Source organism: Calliphora vicina, chromosome 1, assembly GCF_958450345.1.
Source record: "Calliphora vicina chromosome 1, idCalVici1.1, whole genome shotgun sequence".
Lineage (NCBI taxonomy): Eukaryota > Metazoa > Arthropoda > Insecta > Diptera > Calliphoridae > Calliphora > Calliphora vicina.
In genome coordinates this window covers 105,959,792-105,981,668 of record NC_088780.1, presented here as the reverse complement: position 1 = coordinate 105,981,668, position 21,877 = coordinate 105,959,792, and the positions used below count along the sequence as shown (strand labels likewise).

General features: G+C 29.1%; 2 protein-coding genes across 2 annotated transcripts; one reads left to right on the top strand and one right to left on the bottom strand.

Moving 5' to 3' along the window:
* The first annotated feature begins 641 nt into the window (after positions 1-641).
* On the top strand, positions 642-18,145 carry LOC135963529 (uncharacterized). Its single transcript, XM_065515433.1, has 9 exons — positions 642-1,217; positions 7,777-8,181; positions 8,246-8,435; positions 14,085-14,328; positions 14,390-14,570; positions 14,626-14,839; positions 16,724-16,969; positions 17,033-17,778; positions 17,842-18,145. The coding sequence occupies exons 1-9, from the start codon at positions 1,049-1,051 to the stop codon at positions 18,069-18,071; spliced, it is 2,625 nt and encodes an 874-aa protein (XP_065371505.1). The 5' UTR covers positions 642-1,048; the 3' UTR covers positions 18,072-18,145.
* A 1,860-nt stretch (positions 18,146-20,005) lies between these two features.
* On the bottom strand, positions 20,006-21,359 carry Ublcp1 (Ubiquitin-like domain-containing C-terminal domain phosphatase 1). The gene is made up of 2 exons (XM_065505431.1): positions 21,160-21,359; positions 20,006-21,077 (listed from the first exon to the last, which is right to left on the bottom strand). The coding sequence occupies exons 1-2, from the start codon at positions 21,323-21,325 to the stop codon at positions 20,284-20,286; spliced, it is 960 nt and encodes a 319-aa protein (XP_065361503.1). The 5' UTR covers positions 21,326-21,359; the 3' UTR covers positions 20,006-20,283.
* Positions 21,360-21,877: the final 518 nt, after the last annotated feature.

The window sequence follows — 21,877 nt, the reverse complement described above, 5'->3', positions numbered from 1 at the left end:
AAAATTAATTTAAATCTTTCAATTCCAATACCAAATTTTAAAATTACAAAATACATTTCTAAAATCTGACAATAAGAACATAATTTTTCAAATTGTATGAAAAAAGAATATATAATTTTTTTTTAAATTATCGATAATTTAGAAAATTAAAGTTATCGATAACTTTTCTATATAAAATTGAACATGTCGATAAATGTTTTGTAGACAATTTAAGTTATCAATTAATTTTCTATAGAAAATTAAAGCTATCGATAACTTTTCTATAAAAATTTATAGTTACAGATAACTTTTCTATAGAAAAAATAAACTTAGTGATAACTTTTTTAAAGTAAATTAAAGTTATCGATAAATTGTCTATAGGAAATTTAACTCATATATAATTTTTCTATAGAAAATCAAAGATATCGATGACTTTTCTGTAGAAAATTAACGTTTTGTATTGAAAACTAAATTTATCGATAACTTTTGTATAGAAAATTAAAGTTATAGAAAGTTTAATTGCTGTGTAAAACAGTGTTTTCTGTAGAAAATATTATGGTATAAAAGATTTTCTATGCACTTGCTAATAGTTTCAAAGTGACTGGAATATTTAAACCAATGTAATGAGACAGGAAAATTTAAAACGAAATTTAAATATTCATAATATATTTGACAATAGTGGCGATAATTAAATAATAATAATACGGGAATAAAAATGAAACTAACAAAAATTGCGATATTATATTTAAAAAGCAATCATGTAAAGTAAATAAAAAAACATTTTAACATGCAAACAGTTTTAAAAACAATTTTTTGTAAAAGGTTTGCTAAATAACTAAACAAAGCTGTCCAAAAGTAAAACACACATTCTACTGAAAACCAAAAAAATAAACAAAAACCTCAACAAAACGAAAATTAATTGCAAATAAAATTTATTTTTAAACAACAACAACAAAAAATAGATAAAATATTTGTTTAAAAAGATTCTGCGACAAAATATTAATAAATATATAAATAAAATAATAGAAATTCAATAATTGTAAAATAAAAAAAACCCTGTACTTGCACAATGACCCATCATCAACACATTAATGTTGTTAAGTGGTTTGCAAATTCAAAAATCACAACAAATGTTTATTCAACAACAACTAGAAAAACAACAGTCATTACAATAAAACCAACAATAAAAATATTTATAATATTTTTAGTAACAATACAAATAGATTGGTTAAATTGCAGTAAGTATTCATTAAATATTAATATAAATACATATGTATTTTTTTAATTTACACAAAATTACATACAGACAATAGTTGATGAATAGATAAAAATATTTTTTTTAAATTCTTTCTAAATGTGTTGTAACATCTGGTATAAGTGTTAAGATTCTCGATAACATTTCTAAAGGAAATCAATAACTTTTATATAGAAAATCCAAGATATCGATCACTTTTCTATGGAGAATTAAGAATTAATGATATCGATAACTAAAGGCCAGAAAAATGTCATTCACTACGGACTTCAGGTTTAATGAGACTGGAAACATAGATCATAAGTTCAGGCCAGTATAATCGGAAGTACATATACAAAATCTTCCAGATAATATTGATTATTGCACTCCCAGGCCCTTCCATACAACATGGAATTTTTCTGTCTATTCGGACGGCTCTAGAAAGGTAAATCGAGGTGGTTATCTGGCTCAGTTATAACAAGATACCAGGCAGATATATTCGTATATATACTGAAAGTTAAGCCGCAATAGAACATCGTTCCTTCAATTTCTGAACTCTAGGACATAAAGGAATAGCAATTGGCTACTCACGCCAAACACGGGAATATCCTCAGGGCGACCTAGTATACGTCAAATGACTGCAGTTCACTTATATCTCTCTTACTCCTCTTCTTCTGACCTTTTCCTGCATATTTCATCTACAACTTTCTCTATCTGACTTTCCTCTTCTCTTTTCATCTCTATCTGGCCCTCTCTATTTCTCTATTTTCAGATAACACAAAGGAGCCTACTGTATGGACCCAAGTTATCATTACATTATAATTCAAGTCGGTTGTGCTTCTACCTATTATATATTCAAATTAGATTTGAAATACATAGGTATCCAATTCATAAAGAAAGGAAAGCCCTTGAGCTATATTGAGATAGACATTACTCTATATGTATTAGCAAATATTAATAATATTTAATAAAAACTACACAGGTTCAGCTATACTAACGACCGATTTAGTATCGACTATATGATGATCAGACTATTAAGTATGTTCAAAAAGACCTAAATCCAGTAAATGATTATGACCGATTTAAAGAATTTTTAGATTTTACGCGATCTCTCAAAAATACACTAGAAGACATTTTTTGTTCATTCGGTTCCTCCAAGTTTTAATTTTATAGAGGCAAGCTGCGTTTCACGTTTTATTATAGAGCCTTCAAACAGCAACAACTCTTAAGCCATTTCAAATTCATATTTTATCAAAAAATTCTTGACTGCTCATCTAAATATTTTTTAAAGTTTTCGGAACAATAAATACCATGAAACTTTTATCTGAAGTTGACACATTTTTTAATACACTCAATTGCTTTTTGTTAACACAATTAGGAAAGATTTGTTTTATTTGTTATGCTTTTTTATATTAAAGAAAAAAACAAGCATTTTACAAAAATTTTAATTTTAAATTTTTGTCCAGAAAGTGTAAAATTTCATATAGGGCAATGGAAAGATGTTTTTGGGTCATAATAAAATGTTAAACACTTGGCAAAAATGAGAAATAACTGTCAGATGAGGAAAAAAAATGCGAAAAGATTTTCCAAAACAACGATATCCGATTATCCCAATATTTTTTTTGATAGATTAGACAATAGACAATATTATTTACCAACTTATTAAATTTTAAAATAAAAAGCCCCCTAATGTTAACTCAATGTAAGTATATTTTGTGTAAATTAAAAAAAAAAATAGTAATTTTAATTATATAGATAATATGGTATTTGTATATTTATTACATCAATATAATAGTTATTGTTGCTATTGTTTATAACAAGGGGGATTTCCGATCACGAAATCAATAAATGTTTAATAGAAAAAAAATCTAATTGACATGAAACCACTGAGGTTGAAGGTTAAACATTTTAGAAAATGATGGACAAAGAGGTTAAGAAACATATAGACTGCAACGAGTTATTTTTGAGATATTCAATTTAATAAAATTAAATAAGTCTTGTCGAAAGTTTAAAACAAGTTTGAACTATCAATTGGTCCATTACTTTCTGACTTGTTTCCTTATATCGAGCCCTTAGTGCCAAATTATCGTAAGCGACAAAACACTAATTTTACAGGAGAAGGTTTTTTTGATTATTTTGAAATTTATACATAGAATTAAAAATGTTATGATGCGATATAATATAATTTCGTTCAAGCTATTTGTCTATTTTTCAAAACTATTTATAACTTTTGGCAATTAAAAATTCATGGAATACTTTATTGAAAAATATGACAAAAAATGATTTTTATTGAATTTTTGCATAGATACCAATTTTTCGAATTGAAATTAAATTTTTATTTATGAATAGTTTTTAATGAAATTTCACAGTTATGTAGATTTTTCTATTAAAAATGGAAAACTGAAAACGAATTTTGAAATTTATTATCAGCAATACCTACCGCAATTCCCAAAAAGTGTTGAAAAATTCCAAAAATGGGAATTTTTAGTTTTTTAGCTATAATATCCATACCAGAGGTGGGGTTATCGGAACCCTTTACAAAATAATTAGAAACATATTGGGCCACCTAAATTCGGTTACTATATTTTTATATCGAATATGCAATTTGAGAATTTTTGCCCTAGTTTAATTTTACATAAAAAATATGTGTTTTTTGAATGGACCTGGCCCCCTCGGTAACAACGATTTTTAAATTTTTTTTCATTTAAAATATTTTATGGAAACTTAGCTTTCAGAAAGTATAAATTCCTAATACATCCTCTTATAAATTTTTTGCGATAACTTAAAACGAAAAAAAGTTATTTTTTCCCAAAAAGGCGAAAAATAGCCTTTTTAAAACTTTTTAAATTCAAATGCATATAACTTTGGACTTAGTCATTATTTTTAAACAATTCATTTTCTATTCAGACACAACATATGATGTTAGTCCAATAAAGGAAAACTGGAAATATTTGGATACGCTCTTATCAAAAAACTGGAGTAGGGTGGGTAAAAATTTTGAAAATTTTATTTTCAAATGCGAATATCTCCTAAGCTATAAGAGATAATTGATATAGGTCGTAGTGCTCGATAAAAAGATTCTATTTGTGTAATTTTTTTGAAATCGGAACACAAAATGTAACCTACCCGAGGTGTCCTACTTTGAGGACCCTTGGTCGCGCCCCTGGTGGGCCAACTCGACAACCCTTTTTCTTTGCACATGTGAAATTTCATTCAAACCAATCTAACCATTTAGAAGTTACAGATTTATTTCCTCTCTTTTTTTCTATGCCACTGTGTGTCGCTTACGATAAAATTTGTTAACTGTAAAATGTAAACATTGACTTACGATAAAATCTTACCCCCTATAATTTTGAAGTTATTAACAATTTTGATATTCTTAGAACGCTAAAACATAAAATTTTAATTTAATTTGGCGCTAAGGGCTCGATACACTCATAAAAAAAATTGAGTAATCCGTACTTAAATCAATCCGGAGCGGTGTCAATAGTAGGGTAAGTGCGGATTTTCTTAAACCGAGTACATAATACTTGATTCAAGTACGGATTCATCAAGCCCAAAAATCTTAATTTTAGCTCTCTCTAAGTACGGCCGAGATTGAATTAATCTTAAATGAGCTTGATTCAAGAATTCTAAACTTGTTTTAAGCACGAATTCATACTTGATATAATCCAAAAATCGGATTGATTTAAGAATGTCCAAGATTGAATTAATCCCAAAATGAGCTTGTTTCAAGAATTCTAAACTAGATTTAAGCACGAATTCGTACTTGATATAATCCAAAAATCGGATTGATTTAAGTATGTCCGAGATTGAATTAATCGCAAAATAAGCTTGTTTCAAGAATTCTGAACTAGATTTAAGCACGAATTCGTACTTGATATAATCCAAAAATAGGATTGTTTCAAGCCCGAATTCGTACTTGATGTAAGCCAAACTAAGATTGATTTAAGAAAAACACATTATTTTTTATTTTTAATAAATTTTATTTTGTTTTTTTTTTAATTTCAATTTAATACAATTTAACAATTATTACCTTGCTTAAAACTCGTTTCCCACGGAAGTCATCTTCTTCAATTAGCCAGTTGTCAACTTTGGATTCAACAGAAATTGTGTAGTCATCGGCTCCAAACTATAGATTAAGATTAAGATTTGTTAAATTATATTTGCAAAAATCTGTATTATTAAATTCTTACCTGAATTTTGTCCACTTAAAAGCTTCTTCCTAAATTCGATTCGAAGACCAAGAGGAGGTATTGCTTCCTTAATGTTTTCACCATTGCAAGCTGTTGTATGTTACCTGAGAAGCTGAAAATGTACAAACAAATGATATAATATGAAAATTATTTATAAATTCATTTATAATATTAACTATACGATATTAAAGATTTACCCCCATATTCATAAACAATTTTCAAAGGTTTATAAAACAATAATTCCATACAAAATTCGTTTTATAAAACTTTGATAAATTTAAAAATTATTTATTAATATGAGGATAAATCATTAATATCGTATAGTTATTTTTATATTTTTTCTATGTGACTGTACTTGTATTTTTGCAATAAGAAACATATTTTTCATTTGTGGTACAAAAATACTATCAGTTCATGGACAAAACGCAGTTATTTATACTAATACACACAACGACGCAAACAACAAATTGTGCACATGTCAATACATATATAGGTGTTTGTGTGCCTATAATATAGAGTCTATATTATAGACACACAAACATCAAGCACGATAATTCTTAAACTAAGAACAAAATGCTTGTATTATTTGTTTACAAGTGCAAATTTTGTTGTTTGCGTCTTAAAAAACCTGTTTCTAAACGATATGCGCAACTAATAAATTTGTACGTACATACCACGTTGTACCGTTATTTTGTTTTTAAAGAATTTGTTGCAAATTCAACAGTCTATTTATAAAACATAATATAGTAAGCTAAAAGAAAACATGTAAAAAGAAACTTATCCAAAGTTTTCGGTTGACTTGCTGTATTATGTTTTATAAATAGAATAACTGTATTACTTAAAAATAAATCACAATAATAAATAAATTATAGACTTACCTTTTAAATACCCATAAACACTGGGCTGATGAAATTCCTGGAGAAGCTGGATCAGGAGGGTGTCTTCTTTGTCCGGAACCACTTCTGCTTCACTCATATTTTTTTCACACAACACAAAAAAACACAAAAGACCGAAAACTATAGAGAACAACACGGAACACGGAATGCACAATACAGACTGATGAAATTGCTTGTTTATTCATGTAACTAACCGACAGCGCGAGTAGAAAATTACTTTGAGAACAGCTCAGAGAGTAAATTTTATACCGCTCTTTTTCTTTTATGGATCAATATAAGAATTTTTTTCTTATTTCAAGTTATCTTACTCTTAATTTGAAGTTTAAGAATTAACTACTTGATTTAACTTCTCACTTGTACTTAAAACAAGATTTTCTTACTTAATTCAAGAATTTCGTTCTTGTTTTAAGAAAATTTCCGCTTGATTTTTGAAATCAATTCCGTTTATACTTATTCTAAGTACAAATGAGTATGAATCGTACTTAAATTTTTAAGTACACTTCTGGCTAAATTTGAGTAAAATAAACTTAAATTTAGAAGTGTTTTTTTCTTTCTGTGTATGTACTGCAAAAAATTGTTTACAGTACTTTCGACGAAAAAGACGTTGAAAGATTTATATTTTGAAGGCGTTTGGCTAAAATAAATTATCACTACATATACTGTTTATTATTTATTGACAATGTCTTTTTTGCTTCGAATGCGGGAAGTTTTGCTTTACTTCTTTAATTTGAAAAAAGTGGAGCTGAATAAGCGGCCAGATGTACCTGTTAAAGTATGTGTTTAGAATGAAGTGGTTAGTTAGGAAGTTTTGCCTCACGATTCACTTTGGAACAGAGTATCCGATATTGGCTTGATTCGTTCATGGCCACAAAATATGTGCATTTCTTTTAGCTCGAAATCCACATGTGGCCAGAAATATGGGAAAATGTCGTAGCTAACAATGGTCAATACTTTGAATAAATTTATGTTGCACAAATGTTTCAAAATAAAAGCTAACAATTTTTAAATGTCCCACAGTTTTAAGTCATACGCCCAATATTCATTTAAAATTTTAACTTGAAAATAAAATTATTCTACTATTCAATTAATCGAACAATTTTTTCTTCTAATGCCCATAACTTCAACAGATGGATATCTATAGTGTAAAATACCCAGAAGATAAATTTACCTAAATGGTAACTTGAAATTAATTTCAAATCAATATCTACGGGTAAAAAGTAACAAATATTTTTACTCCATAAGTAACTAAGCACTGATAGATATCTATTTGTTGAAATTACGGGCATAAATATATTTTTTCCTCGATTATTCGAATAATTTATATTCGAATAACAAACCTTGTATATAATATGTAACGTTTTTAACGAAAGCAAACAATTCCGAATTAAACAACAAACAAATTATAATTTTTTTTTAAATAATTCTAATTCGTATAAACTTATTATACTTAATACATTTTCGAAAAAAATTGCAGATGCCCTTCTACTTAAATGTCCTCTATACCAAATGCATTTGCAAAAAATTGTTGGATTTCGACCACCACTCGAATATTTGACGGAACATAATTTGATTTATGCACCAGCAAATAATTATAAAGATCGCAATCGAATAGCTAGAGATGGTTACTCAATAATCGACAGTCAACTGGAACAAATGCAAAATGATACAGCGCCAAGTTTTGAAACCACAGCAAGTTCAATGTGCTGGCGTATCTGCCACGAAGATGATGCTTGTATAGCTTATGTACATCTGTTGGACACACACGAGTGTTATGGTTATTCATATTTCGAAAGAATCGATAATTATATGGCAGTGGGTAACGAGTTGCCATTGGTGGCCGATGGCGAAGCGATATTCTATGAAAAGACCTGCTTAAAAGGTGAGTTTTTATTGGACCTCTACATAGTCATACAGTTGTTTTTTATTCTTTGAAAATGTCTTAGTGCCCGAAATATGTAAGAAACGTTTGTGGACATTGACAAAAATACCCGGAAATAGTTTAGTATTCCAGGGAAAGAAAACAATAACCACTTTGGTCACGCGACGTGAATGCGCTGAGAAATGTTTATTCGAACATGAATTCCAATGTTTATCTGCATCGTTTGCTCCCTCATATCGCAACAATCATGAGAGGTAAGTTGAGAACTAAGCAATTATTTATTGGAATTTTACACGATGTTTGTTATTTGTGGCATTGTTTATTTATTGTCTTTATTTAATTTCTATTTTGATTGCCTTATAAGTAAATGCTTTTCAATTAAATAATTTGGAATTTTTTGTTGATTTGATTTTGAATCAAATTTCTCTCGCCTAATTATGATATCATTTATTGTTGTTGTTTACGGATTCAAACAAAATGTTTTATTCTATCTACATTTGAATAATTTTAAGCTGCAGTGAAGTCATACAGTTATTTTTTTAAGTTGAAATTGTTTGCGCTTCAATTATTTGAATATTAAATATGATTGCTTGCAATTTATGTATTTATAAATTAAGCGAACAAATGATTAGGAATATATACATTAGGCTGGGTCGATTTTTGCGCATTTCGTCTTTTATCCAATGATATTTCAATATAATTTATTTTTTTAATAGTTTTTTTATTGGATAAAAGACGAAATGCGCAAGATAGGATTTGATTTTAGACCTATGGTTTCTTGAGGAAACTTTCTTAGAATTTTCCGTAGATTGCGTTTCTGCTATACGATTTTTTACTTTTTATCCTCCATATAAATCGACCCGGCCTAATATACACACATATTGAAAATGTATAAATTAAAAAACAATTGGGGGATTCAAATGAATCCTCGAATTTATCGAAATTGTGATAGTATATGTCATAGATTACACAGATATGAATCAGCTGGTTACAGTAATATGACAATAGAAAACAAACAAAACAAAATTTGTTGTGGATTTGAAAGAGGGACAAATATATCACATTCCTTGCCTATTGAAAATTATATTTTTTCTCTAGCTCCGCAATCCACAACCATTGAAAAGTGGAAAGAACTGTCATTTGTTTCATATCTATAATAATCTGTGGTATATGTCTTGAGAAACTCATTTTCTGTGAGCTTTTCTTTATGTAAAACCATCCCCACAAATCTCTCTCGTTAACTCAAAAACTTTCATAAACAAAAATCTCTCTCGGTAGTTCAAATGAATTCCTATATAGATAAATCTATCGCTGCTATACAGAAAACACGTTTGCTATCTGAAATGATTTCCTACACAGAGATCTCTCTCAATAGCTTTTCTACACAGAAATCCCTCTAGCTATCACCAAAGCTTTCCTATACATTTATTGCTAGCTCAAATATACAGTGAGTGTCACTCAACGTACAGCATATTTTTTTTTTAAATATTATGAAATTTTACAGGCAATAATAGGTGATTATATAAAAAATTAAAAGTCATTTTATAAATTGGAACAAAAAATATGTATTTCAACAAAAAAGTTAACAAAACCTCAATTCGTTAAAAAAATATTGATGAAAATTAAAGAACATCACAAAATTCATATTTCACTTAAATTCGTACAATTATATTAAATTATAATTAAAACTTTAAAAATAATAAAAAATGTTAATATTAAATAATCCTAATACTTTATAGGGTATCATTTGCTATTTTTTAGTGCCTTTACGATTTTAAATGAAGCTTTGATATTCTGGGCACTGACAGTCTTACCCAATTTTTTTATTTGTGGATAAGGGCAATTAAAATTATACCCAATTTTCTGATAGGTAATAGCACACACAATATAAAAATAGCATTTTAAAATATTTCCAAAACATCAACTTTCTAAAACTAATGAATAAAATTTGACTACGATGGTGTACGATTTTAAGTGACATTCACTGTATATATACATAAATTTATCTCGTTTGCGCAAAAGCTTTATTAACAGAAATATGTATTGCAATCTTATTCAAATTTAACAAGTAAGAGAGCTATTCTTATATACCCTTCAACAAATTATACTTAAAAATATTTTTATTTAAACAAAATAAAATTTTTTTTTAAATTGTTTTTAAAATTTTTTTATAAATTTTAAATAAAATTTTTTTTAAAAAAATTTTCTTTTTTCAAAATTGTTTTTTATTTTTTTGAAAAAAGCTTTTTCCAATTTTATTTTAAAATTTTTTGAAAATTTTTTTTAATTTGACAAAAAACAAAGGACATAATTAATTAAATTCTAAAAATGAGAAAACAAAATTAAAAGATTTCTTTTTTACGGCATTGACAAAACAATGGAAACTTAGGTATTATTTTAACAAATATGGTCTAAACTTTGCAATAACTCAATATTTTGTTGGGTATCCCTTATTTTTTATAACTGCTACACATCGACGATGCATTGAACCAATTAAAGAGTCAATGGTCTCCTTTGAAATATTTTGCCAATCCCTTATAACCGCCTCCCATACATCTTCCTTCCTGGTGTAATTTTGGGTCCCATAAATTTGGATTTCCCATAGATTTTTTATGGGATTGAGATCTGGCGATTGGGCAGGCCACTTCAAAACACGTACCTCGTTGGATTGTAACCACTTGGTTACAACCCTAGAGGTGTGTTTCGGGTCGTTGTTGTGTTGGAATCTCCAAACTAGGGGCATATTTTCCTCAGCGTATGGATACATAACATCGTTTAATATGGTTATGTATCTTATACCTGTCATGGTATCTTTTATAATATGAATTGGGCCCATACCTTGCCCTGAAAAACATCCCCATACCATAATATTGCCACCGCCAAACTTTACAGTCTTATTTGTGTACTTTGGATCTAATCTTTTCCCCTTTGGTCGTCTTACAAATGTTCTCCTATCACTGCCTCTTAAATTGTATTTGGATTCGTCGGAAAAGAGGACAGTATTCCATTTCTGTATCGATCAGTTTAAATTTCTTAAATTTCTTGAACTCTCTCGCTATTAAATTATCTTGTCTAGGAGTAGTCTTACGAGGTCTTCCACCTAAATGTTGAGTTTTTACAGAACCGGTCTTACGAAATTTCTTAATAATTTTTGAAACTGCTGATTTATTTATTGAATATTTTTAACACATACTTTTTTGTTTTAAACCAGCTTTAAAGTCGTTAATTATTTTATTTTTTAAGTCTTCACAAATCTTAATTTTAGCCATTTTCGTTAACTTTGAAAAAAAGCAATTATCCGAAAAACTTAGAAAAAGAAATTGTGAAAAATTACCAAAATTTAAAAATAAAATAAAATAACTGTAAACAGTATGCTTTTTACATCGTTCTTTTAAATATTATTGTCGTTTTACACTTCTTTCTTGCAGAAGTTTAAAAGTTTCCATTGTTTTGTCAGTAGCGAAATAGTGAATATTTTTAATTTTGTTCCCTTTTTTCAGAATATAATATTATATAAATAAAACTATACAAGTAAAATACTAAAAAAAAAATTTTATTTTAAAAAAATATTTTAAATTTTGGGCTACATATGGAATATTTTGATAAGTTTCCATTGTTTTGTCAACCACTGTAAGAGAGCTATATTCGGCTGTACCGACTCTTATATAACCTTCACCAAATTATACTTTAAAAAAAAAATTAAATATTTTTAGGTAAACAAAATTTAGGCCCTAATTTTGTAAATCACGTCACCAAAGTGATATTTATATGGAAAGCAAAAACAAAATTTCAAAAATTTTTTAAATTTGTTTTTGTTTTATATACAAAATTTTCAAATTATGAAAGGCAAATCAACGCTTGAATTTTGGTGCGTTTGTTCTGTTAAGAATTTGTATATAAAACAAAAACAAATTTTTAAAATTTTTGAAATTTTGTTTTTGCTTTCCATATAAATATCAGAGCTGTAAATGAATCACTCATTTTTGAATTAATTCGCGAATCATTCACACAAAAAAATGAATTGAATGAAATTTGAGTCAATTCAAATGAATTTGGTAAAAATGAATTGCAATTCGTTTCCAATTCAAATGAATTGAATTGATTTTGAATTAATTCAAATGAATTTGGTAAAAATGAATTGCAATTCGTTTCCAATTCAAATGAATTGAATTGATTTTGAATTAATTCAATTCATTTACAATTCATTTGAATTGAATTGATTTTGAATTAATTCAAACGAATTAAAAAAAAAATTAGCAATTCATTTCCAACTCCGACGCGAAATTCGCAGCATATTTAGCAGATTCTTCAATGTCATTAAGTATGCAGTATAATTAATCGACGGTTAAAAAGTCTTCCTTTAAATATAATGCGCCGTTACCATCGTCAGCTGGTGTTGAAAGATTATTTTCGTACGCCTCTATTCTAAACATCCCTAAACGTGGATTTCTTTCAGATGATAATTTTGAAAAGCTATTGTTGTTTAAGGTGAATGATGCATTCTAATTAAATCTAATTAGCCTTATTAATGAAACTCAATTGTGTTTTGAACTACATACATTGTTAGTTTTCCTTATTTTTGATTATTTTTGGAAGATAGTTTTATTTTTTTGAAATAAATATAATATAAATATTAGCAAAAAGTTTGTTGTTGGGTGGTCGTGGGTCACAAAATTTCAAAAATTATTAATTGCTTCTTGAATATTAAATATGTTTTGTCGTTCAGCGTATTTCAAAATAAAAATCAGTTCTTCTTGAATAAATAAACTCCAAACACCATGTTTTCATTGATCAGGCGCGTATACAGGACAAGGCTTTTCAATTTTTGTACTGGATATTTTCATTTTGGTAGGAGAAATCTTTCATTCCCCCTAGAGATCTGCTCTTGAATTTGATTGATTGCAACTCATTTTTGAATCATTCATTTGAATTGCTATTCTTTTTTCTAATTCATTTGAATTAATTCAAAATCAATTCAATTCAAATGAATTGTAAATGAATTGCAATTCATTTTTACAAATTCATTTGAATTGGAAATGAATTGAAATTCATTTCTGCCTAATTCGTTTGAATTGATTCAAATTTCATTCAATTCATTTTTTCAATTCAATGAATTAATTCAAAATTTAGCTAATTCATAATGAATTAAAATCAAAAAAGAATGATTCATTTACAGCTCTGATAAATATCACTTTGTGAAGTGATTTACAAAATTAGGGCCTTAAATTTTTTTTCCAGTTGTTTTTTAATTTTTTTTTTTTTAAATTTAAAAAAATATTTTTTTTAATTTTGAAAAAAAAAGTTTTTAATTTTTAAATTTTTTTTAATGTTTAGTGAAAAAAAATTTTTTGGTGAAAAAAATATTTCGGGTTAAAAAATATTTTATCCGATTTTGACCCATTGTAGGTCCAACTATGTTCTTATATACATCGTTGCACAGGTATTTGAAATATCTATCATTAGATATCCATATTGTCTATATTAATGATTTAATAATCCAAATATGGGTCAAAAATAGGTAAAAAATCGAGGTTGTCCTGGTTTTTTCCTTATATCTCAGCCATTTGTGGACCGATTTTGTCGGAAGAATTCCCGATATATTGATATATGAATCATGTATGTAAGTTATTTGGGGGCTACTGAAAGTTGATTTCAACATACAGACGGACATGGCTATATAGACTTCGCTATCTATAACGATCCAGAATATATACATATACTTTGTGGGGTCGCAAATGAAAGATGTAGAAATTACAAACGGAATGACAAACTTATATATACCCTTGCCACTCATGGTGAAGGATATACAAAAAATTATGTCCAGTCGAAATTTTGAATATAATCTATGTACATATGTATGTCGAATATAAAAATATTAACAAGCTTTTACCATATTCCACTAGATTTATCCAGGATAAAAGTTTAGCCGCCAGACAACATCAAACCACATTGGGCCGCTGTATATTGAGTGATAAAGATAAAATGATACAACCGGATGCATTTCGTGCCGCACCCTACGATGAGGAATACATAGAAAATCAATGTTACGAGAGACCTGTGGAAAATGATCATTGCTCATATGAACTGTATGCGAACAGTACATTTATTTATGCAGAAACAAAAATATCGGGATTAAATCAAAAAGAGGTAAACAAATATTGTATAAACAAATACTTAAAGAATTTAAATGCTTATATTTTTTCAATAGTGTCAATCGTACTGTTCTCATGAAACAAGATTCTATTGTCAAGGAGTTTCATTTTACTATGAAGATGACATACATAGATCCGAATGTCTATTACACTCTGAGGATATAATATCAATGGGTCCTAGAAGTTTAAAACTTAGAGAGAATTCAGTGTATATGAGGAGAGTGAAATGTTTAGATGGTAAAATAATTCAAAGAGATATAAAATCTATTTTTAAAGTTATGTTTTTTTTCAGTCCAAGTTGTTTGCACTAATGACGAAATGTCCATACGTTACACACCCAAAGATTGGTTCCAAGGGAAAATGTATGTCAGCATGCATTCCAAAGAGTGTATGGTTCAAGGAAATGGTACTAAAAGTACGGTGCTAAAATTGAAAATCGGTAATGAAGCCAAAGAGAATAAATGTGGTATATTGAGAGCTTATGAAGTAACTAAAGAATATAGAAGGTAAGCCGGTTACACTACTCGACACCCATAGAGGCAACAGGAAGCCTTTATGGGTGTCGAGCAAAACATTTTTTTTATATAATTTTAGTGCGCTGGTTTTCGAGATATTTCCACTAAAAACTTGTTTTTTTTAAATGTATTTAATTGAAAATGTATATGCATTTTTCACATCGTTTTTCCAATTTCTTTATACATACCTCCTAAAAAATAATATTTGTCAAGGTCATAAAAATAGCTATTTTTGTGAGATAATTTCATCGTTGAAGTCAAATCTCTTTCCCCCGAGACATTTATTCAGGATTCGGAACAAAAAAATAGTCACAAGGGGCTAAATCCGGAGAATAGGTCGAAAGATGGGGCATTTTAGCCTAATACATGGATTTTTGCCATGTGCACCCGATATGAGCAGCCATCTTGCAGAAAGCTTTCTCAAACCCAAGTGATCATTCCAAATGAAAACCACTGAGCCATGTGTGATGCCTATGGCTTCCACAATCACTCGCACTTTCAATCGGCATTTTTTTTCAATTGTTTCGAGAGTAGAGACCTCAAGTGGGCGTCCAGAACGTTCGACATCTTCCGACCATCTTGTACGACCACAGCGAAATTCAGTAAACCATTTTTTTATCTGCCTGTTGACAGGAGCAGTGTTACTCTTCCAGTTAAGAGCCGGGAAATTAAAAAAATCGCGGACTTATTGACCTATAATTATGTAATCAAATATTATGAGTGATCAGTGACAGTATCTACGAAGTTATTAACAATTTAAAATATTTGAGTTTTTCAGTCATCGATTTTTAGTATAAAATATGAGTGATCACAGATTGAGCTTATTTTCCTTAAAATCACAGTATTTACGAAGATATTTGAATTTTTATACTTAAAATCTATTTTTGGTTTGAAATATGAGTGATCACAGTTTGAACTTATTTACATTAAAATCGTAGTATTAAATTATTAGCGATTTCAGTTTTTTATACTAAAAATGTTTTTTGAATGATCACAGATTGAATTTATCTACACCTTCACATTCGAGTTCCAAATAGCAGCCTGTCAGAAACCAATGTTTAAAATTTTATCAAAATTGGCTTGATAATTTCGAATAAAATGTGTTTTCCTATTTTTACCCCTTTATGGTTCTTTTTTATCCCCATTGAAATAATACAAACTTTATTTGAATAAACTTCTGTATTGTAATGGAAAGTCATAATAAAATATTTCATAGGATTATGTCAATTTATAGAAAAACATTATTTTATGAAAAAGTAACAAAAATAAATACAAATTTTTACCCATAATTGTACAAAAAAAAACTTATACATATTTGTTATTTTTTTAGTAAGTAAAGAATGCGATTTGAAATTTATTTCTATGTTTATTGGTTTAAAAGATACATGCGGGAGCAAAAAAGTACCAAAATACAGTTCTTACCCGTTTTCCCTCAAAAAGATTCGAATTTCAAAAAAGTACCAAACAGCTGTTTGTTATTTTTTTAAATAGATAAAGAAGCATTTCAAATTAATTTAGAAGATATAAAGTTACAGTTCAAATTTCATGTCTCAGCTATTTAGGGACAAATATTTGAATTTTTGTTACCCACTAAATTTTAAGTGCGATAGTGCCAAAATGAATAGACCTAGGGGTATGAAATTGGCCATTAATAGTCTGAATTGCTCAAAAATTCCACGTTCTTGGGGTAAAACTCCCCTAAATAGGATTTCTAGTGTAAACTTAAAAGGAAAAAATCTCGAAAACTGGCCAATTTTAAAATATTTGTAATCAGCGTGCCAAAATTATATATATAAGATGTTTTGTACGAGGAACACTTCTCAAAAATTTTATGTTGTATTAGTTAAAGAAAGTTTAAAAACAATATTTTTTTAGAATTTTCATTTCAACTTTGGTGGTTATACAAAATAATCCCAATGTGCAAACCCAGGGTGACCGTTTAATAAAAGTGGGTTGCATTATGAGTAATGCCACTTTAAAGGAAATAAGTAAAGACGATAGTGTGGATGTTAAGCTACAAGTAGAAGACCATAAAATTAATTCCAATACAAATGATATGGATACTGAAGATACAATGCCGAATGCCATAGCGTTAGAATCATCTTTGGAATTTACTCAAAGGTTAGTTAGCTTAATATACATATGTACATGTTATCCTAAATAAATAGTTTAAATTCTTTCTAGTTTTCTGCCCAATGAAGGTTCTTTGCATTACAATGCCAGCGACTTTCATCCAATGCCCAAGATTACTTTACAAATTATAGATTTGGCCCATGACCATCAAACCAATGATGTTCAAATTGGTCAAAGTCTAGAACTGCAAATAGTGGCGGAATATACACAACAGCAACAAAGAGAATTTGCCACACTCGAAATACCGCCACTGCCAGATTTTAGGGCGACCTCTCTTATAGCCAAAACATTAGATAATCAAAATTATGTTCATCTGTTAGATGCTCGCGGTTGTCCCACAGACGCTAGTGTCTTCCCCGGACTACAACGTATACGCAATCCCACTCGTAACGCATTGAGAGCCAGATTTCATGCCTTTAAATTTGCCGGTACCTCTATGGTAAATTTTGATGTCAAGATACATTTTTGCAGTAATCGCTGCCCGGATGAAAATTGCCTAAGTTCCACCAGCAATGCCAATTGGTATCCCATTATATCCGAAACTACCACAAGACAGAAAAGACAAATTACACCCGATCAGCAATTGCAGCAATTTAAAGTACAAAATCCGGTCTACTTTTCAACCGTAATGGATGATGGCGAAAATGTGACAGAGAGTGAAAATGCAGCGCCGCCAAACGAACCCAAAACCGATGTCATACCATTGAATTTTAATTTGAATGTTAGAGGTCCAGATAATACCAATAAAAATAGTTTTATTTATGGTGAAAGAGGAATCCTCTTAATTGCTGGTATAGGTAAGACGAAGTAAGACACATTTTTAAATTTCCCTTTTCACAATCTCAATTAATTAATTTCAGATGATCAACTACATTTGGACAGCATTTGTGTAAATCAAAGTCTTCTTATTGCTTTACTGATATTTTGGCTTATATTCCAAATAATTCTAATGTTCAGTTGCTGTTATGTCATACAGAAATACAAACGTTTAGCTTTGATGGACGACGAAAGACGCAAGATTCAAGAAAGCTTAGAATATTTAGAAGGCAGACGAGTCCACTGGGCTGATCAGGGTGGTTATACACTGTAGTAGTGATGTGTGGTGATAATAGAATATATAGTAGTATTTAGTATGTTTTTTTTTATAAATTTAACTAATATATTTATGTGAAATAAATTGAAACTAAACAAATAAAATAATTATGCTTTCAAATGTATCATTTTCATTCAGTTATATTCAGCCTATTTCTAAATTTCCAGATAATAAATAAATAATATGGTGCTGCAGAGAAGGGTTTAAGCTTAGGTGTGGTTCAGAACTTCATCACTATATCTTAAAACATTTCCGAAACGTACAAAATCTTCACAGTATTTGTGCATACAATACCACAATATCCAGTAAATAATCCTCTTATTTTCCCTACCCTTGCAGAGCAATCATAACTTCTGAGATTCTCAACTATATAGCTAAACGAATCGCCCAAATATAGATTCCCTGGGGCGAACCAACTCCTATTCAACCCAGAAACTAGTTTTTTTCTCTAGCATACGCCTTAGAGATACCAAAGAAAAGTTCCGATAACAGAAAAATACCTTGGTGACCATAATGTAAGGCCGTCCGTTTCCAGAATGTCACCAATTTGGTCCCTGTTCTTTATAAGGACATCAAAAGTCCTATTCAATATCTAAAACTGCACGTGATATAGGAAAATTCTCATGTGTGCTACTATGTCCCAAAGTTCCGATCCTAATTCTTTACCAAAATATACATTTACCCATTGAAAATGTAGAACAGGTACCCACATCACTGTTAAAGGAAATGAAAATGTAGCACCACAGGAAGCAACTGAATCAATTATTGTAATACAATTAAAACAATTTAGAGAAATCCAATCATATATTTAAATCAATTTGTCTTTAAAGAAATTGAAAGAATCGTCTGGTTTGCTTCACTGATTAACAAATGTCAGTTATCCAAAAAGTAATATCAAATTGTGGATGTTCTATAACAATTTGTCTATGGTTGTGGTTTGCAGAGCCAGAGATACATATTTGTACCTCTTTCCAAACCACAACCATTTTTACATTTGTTTGTTTTATATATTAGTGATAGCAGCCGATTAATATGTATCTGTATTGATTTATCCATACAAATATTTGCTTTTCATTTCTTAACTTTGAATTATTTTACTAAATTTTCGGTTTTAAAACTCAAATTATGTATATTTTTATAATTATCCAATAACTTATCAACTCAAAGAAATACCGCACTCGTTCAACAATGCTGTATTAACTCAAAATTTTTAAAAATTCACTTTTTGCAAGTAATCAACTAACAACATCAATATCTATCTACTGTAAAAATTTCAACGTATTCCGATTACTCTTTTATCTCGAAAACCACATTTGAGACCATTTTCGTGATAATTAGTGACTACCTTGTATCAACAAAAAGGTATTATTTTGAGTTAATACAAAAATTTAAATAGAAATACATCGTATATTTTCATAAAAAAATGTATTATTTTGAATTGAGCCTTTATTCAAGTTATAAAATAATCAAATTGTTTTATTTAAATTTGGTTGTATTTTGAGTTAATACTGTTGTTGATAAAATAATACTAAAAAATATCGAGAAGTTTCAGAAAAATGGTATTAACTCAAAAAATAGATTTATTTTGAAATAATTGCAAAAATTTTAAAGAACAACTATGTAAATATATTTTCAAATGGAATTTGCATAATATGATGTATTCGGATTTTCAAATTCTCTTAAAATGTAATCACAAAGAGTATTTGGCCTCTACTGAACATTTTAAAATTTTGAGTTAATGCAGTATTGTTGAACGAGTACGATATGCTATAAAATATATTTATGAACATAAATAAGAATATCGTTTAAACAATTTTCAAAAAACTTCTTTTTTCTTTTTATTTTCTTTTACAATTTTTTTGAAAATTAAACTTACCCCATTAATTTTCAATGTATGTATGTGTTCTTGATTGATGTATAGGGGATGTATGTATGCATTTATGTATGTTTTATGTGGAATGTTGCAATGATGTATATTAGAAAATAATTTGTTTATATGTAGTTTTTTTTAAAATTTGTGGCAATTCATTAAGAGCACTTGTATTTAAACAGTATTTTTTATAAATAATAAATTACGGAAGTCCTTAATTTAAAGTTAAGCAAATTATATATAAAAAAAATAAACATCGACACTGCTTTTAAAGCAATCACATTTTAACACACGCGATCAAACCGAACAAACAAACACTAAACGAACAAACGAAATTATTTATTTACGCGGATCATAATGTTCCCATTTGCGATGATTCAGCTTGGTAAAGTCTTTGCAATGTTTAGCTATATCGGTTAAATACTTGGAAAGTTTAATTAGTTCTTCGTCTGTATCACGATTTAAATGGGCTTGTCGAAAAGGTCTAATGCGTAGACCAGAGCGAGGATTCATTAAGAAATTACGACGTATGTCATCAAACATTATAGTATTAGCCGCCGAGTATTGTGGGTACAGACCCCATATAACACCCAGGGGTTTAACGTCTATAACACCTCTATCGGATGTATGAACAGAGATCATGGCATTGGAGTCTAAATAAAACATTATTTTGTAATCGATGTGTTTACTAACACCCAGCAAGCGCATTTTCTCCTCAATCCAACGCATGCCAGTGGCAGACCATATGACAATGTCATAGAATTCGTAGGCAATGGTCAGGAATTCATGTAAATAGGGACGCATAAGTTCCGCACCCGTTTCAGCTGACGAACGGTGGTCAAACAGTGTATAGTCTATGTCCAACACTAGTAAATGCTTGCCTGGTCTAGGAGGATTTAACTCAGTTATTTTATATTCCTTAATGCGTTTCTCTATTTTCGCCAAATAAATTGAAGAATTCTCCACCGATTCTTCTTCAGACTCAAACTCTAAATCATCAATTATATCACCCAAATCTTCGGGCTTTTGACAGGCATCCTCGATGTCAGCCTCAGTGGAACCAACCATCATTATTTTAAAATTGGACTTCAACTCCAAATTACCCAATTTTAAATTGTTCTCAGCGGGTTTACCTGGACCAAATAAAATTCATAAAAAAATTCAAAGGCGTCCACAAACTCAAATGAATAATCAAATAATCATATATATATTTACCTTTGTACTTTAAATTTAAAAGTTTTTGGCGCTCCGGACGCACTTGTGTCTTTTTAAAGATTTCATGGCGCAAGACAGCCACTGTATCTTGGTCTGTCAAATCAGTTATTGGATATTCCTTTGCACTCCATTTTACCACTATTGTTATTTCTTTAACCTCGCTCATTGTTACTATTTGATACTGTTTGCAACAGCTTGACTTTAATTCCCAACTTAATTCAATAATTCTGCAAATTAAACAAATTGCAAAAATACAAAACTACCGTAAACGTACAAAATTGAAACACTAAAAAATCACATGCCAAACAAACAACGCAATTTATTAACGGTTCATTCGTTCCATTCACATCGTTCACAAACAAATACAGCGATGCAAAAACATTTGCAAAAATTTGTTGTTGTCATTTTATAGACAATGAAAACAAAACGTGAGATGTTAGCTAATGCGAATTTTTAGCTGGCTACAAAACCACAACAACAAAAACATTTACAAAAACAACAGGGTAAAAGTCGGGAAAAACTTTTTTTAACTCGAATTTTCTTTGTCTGCTTTTACACAGGGCAATTTTTCTTGCGCAAGTCTAGAGTTTATAGGAGAGTGTGGCAAGAAGAAAGAAGAGGGTACACACTTGCTTGTACTGGCAAGTCTCTTCAATTCTCTTTTGTTTTCTCATTTTCAATATGGCGTCTATTAGGTTTTGACATACAAAATTGCAGA

What these genes read in the sequence shown, in the direction of transcription:
- LOC135963529 (XM_065515433.1), top strand. Translation starts at nt 1,049, where the DNA reads ATGACCCATCATCAACACATTAATGTTGTTAAGTGGTTTGCAAATTCA. An exon ending in GAGAGTGAAATGTTTAGATG is followed by an intron (nt 14,571 to 14,625) that starts GTAAAATAATTC and finishes GTTTTTTTTCAG; the next exon opens with TCCAAGTTGTTTGCACTAAT. An exon ending in TCTTTGGAATTTACTCAAAG is followed by an intron (nt 16,970 to 17,032) that starts GTTAGTTAGCTT and finishes AATTCTTTCTAG; the next exon opens with TTTTCTGCCCAATGAAGGTT.
- Ublcp1 (XM_065505431.1), bottom strand. Translation starts at nt 21,325, where the DNA reads ATGAGCGAGGTTAAAGAAATAACAATAGTGGTAAAATGGAGTGCAAAG. An exon ending in TTTAAATTTAAAGTACAAAG is followed by an intron (nt 21,078 to 21,159) that starts GTAAATATATAT and finishes TATTTGGTCCAG; the next exon opens with GTAAACCCGCTGAGAACAAT.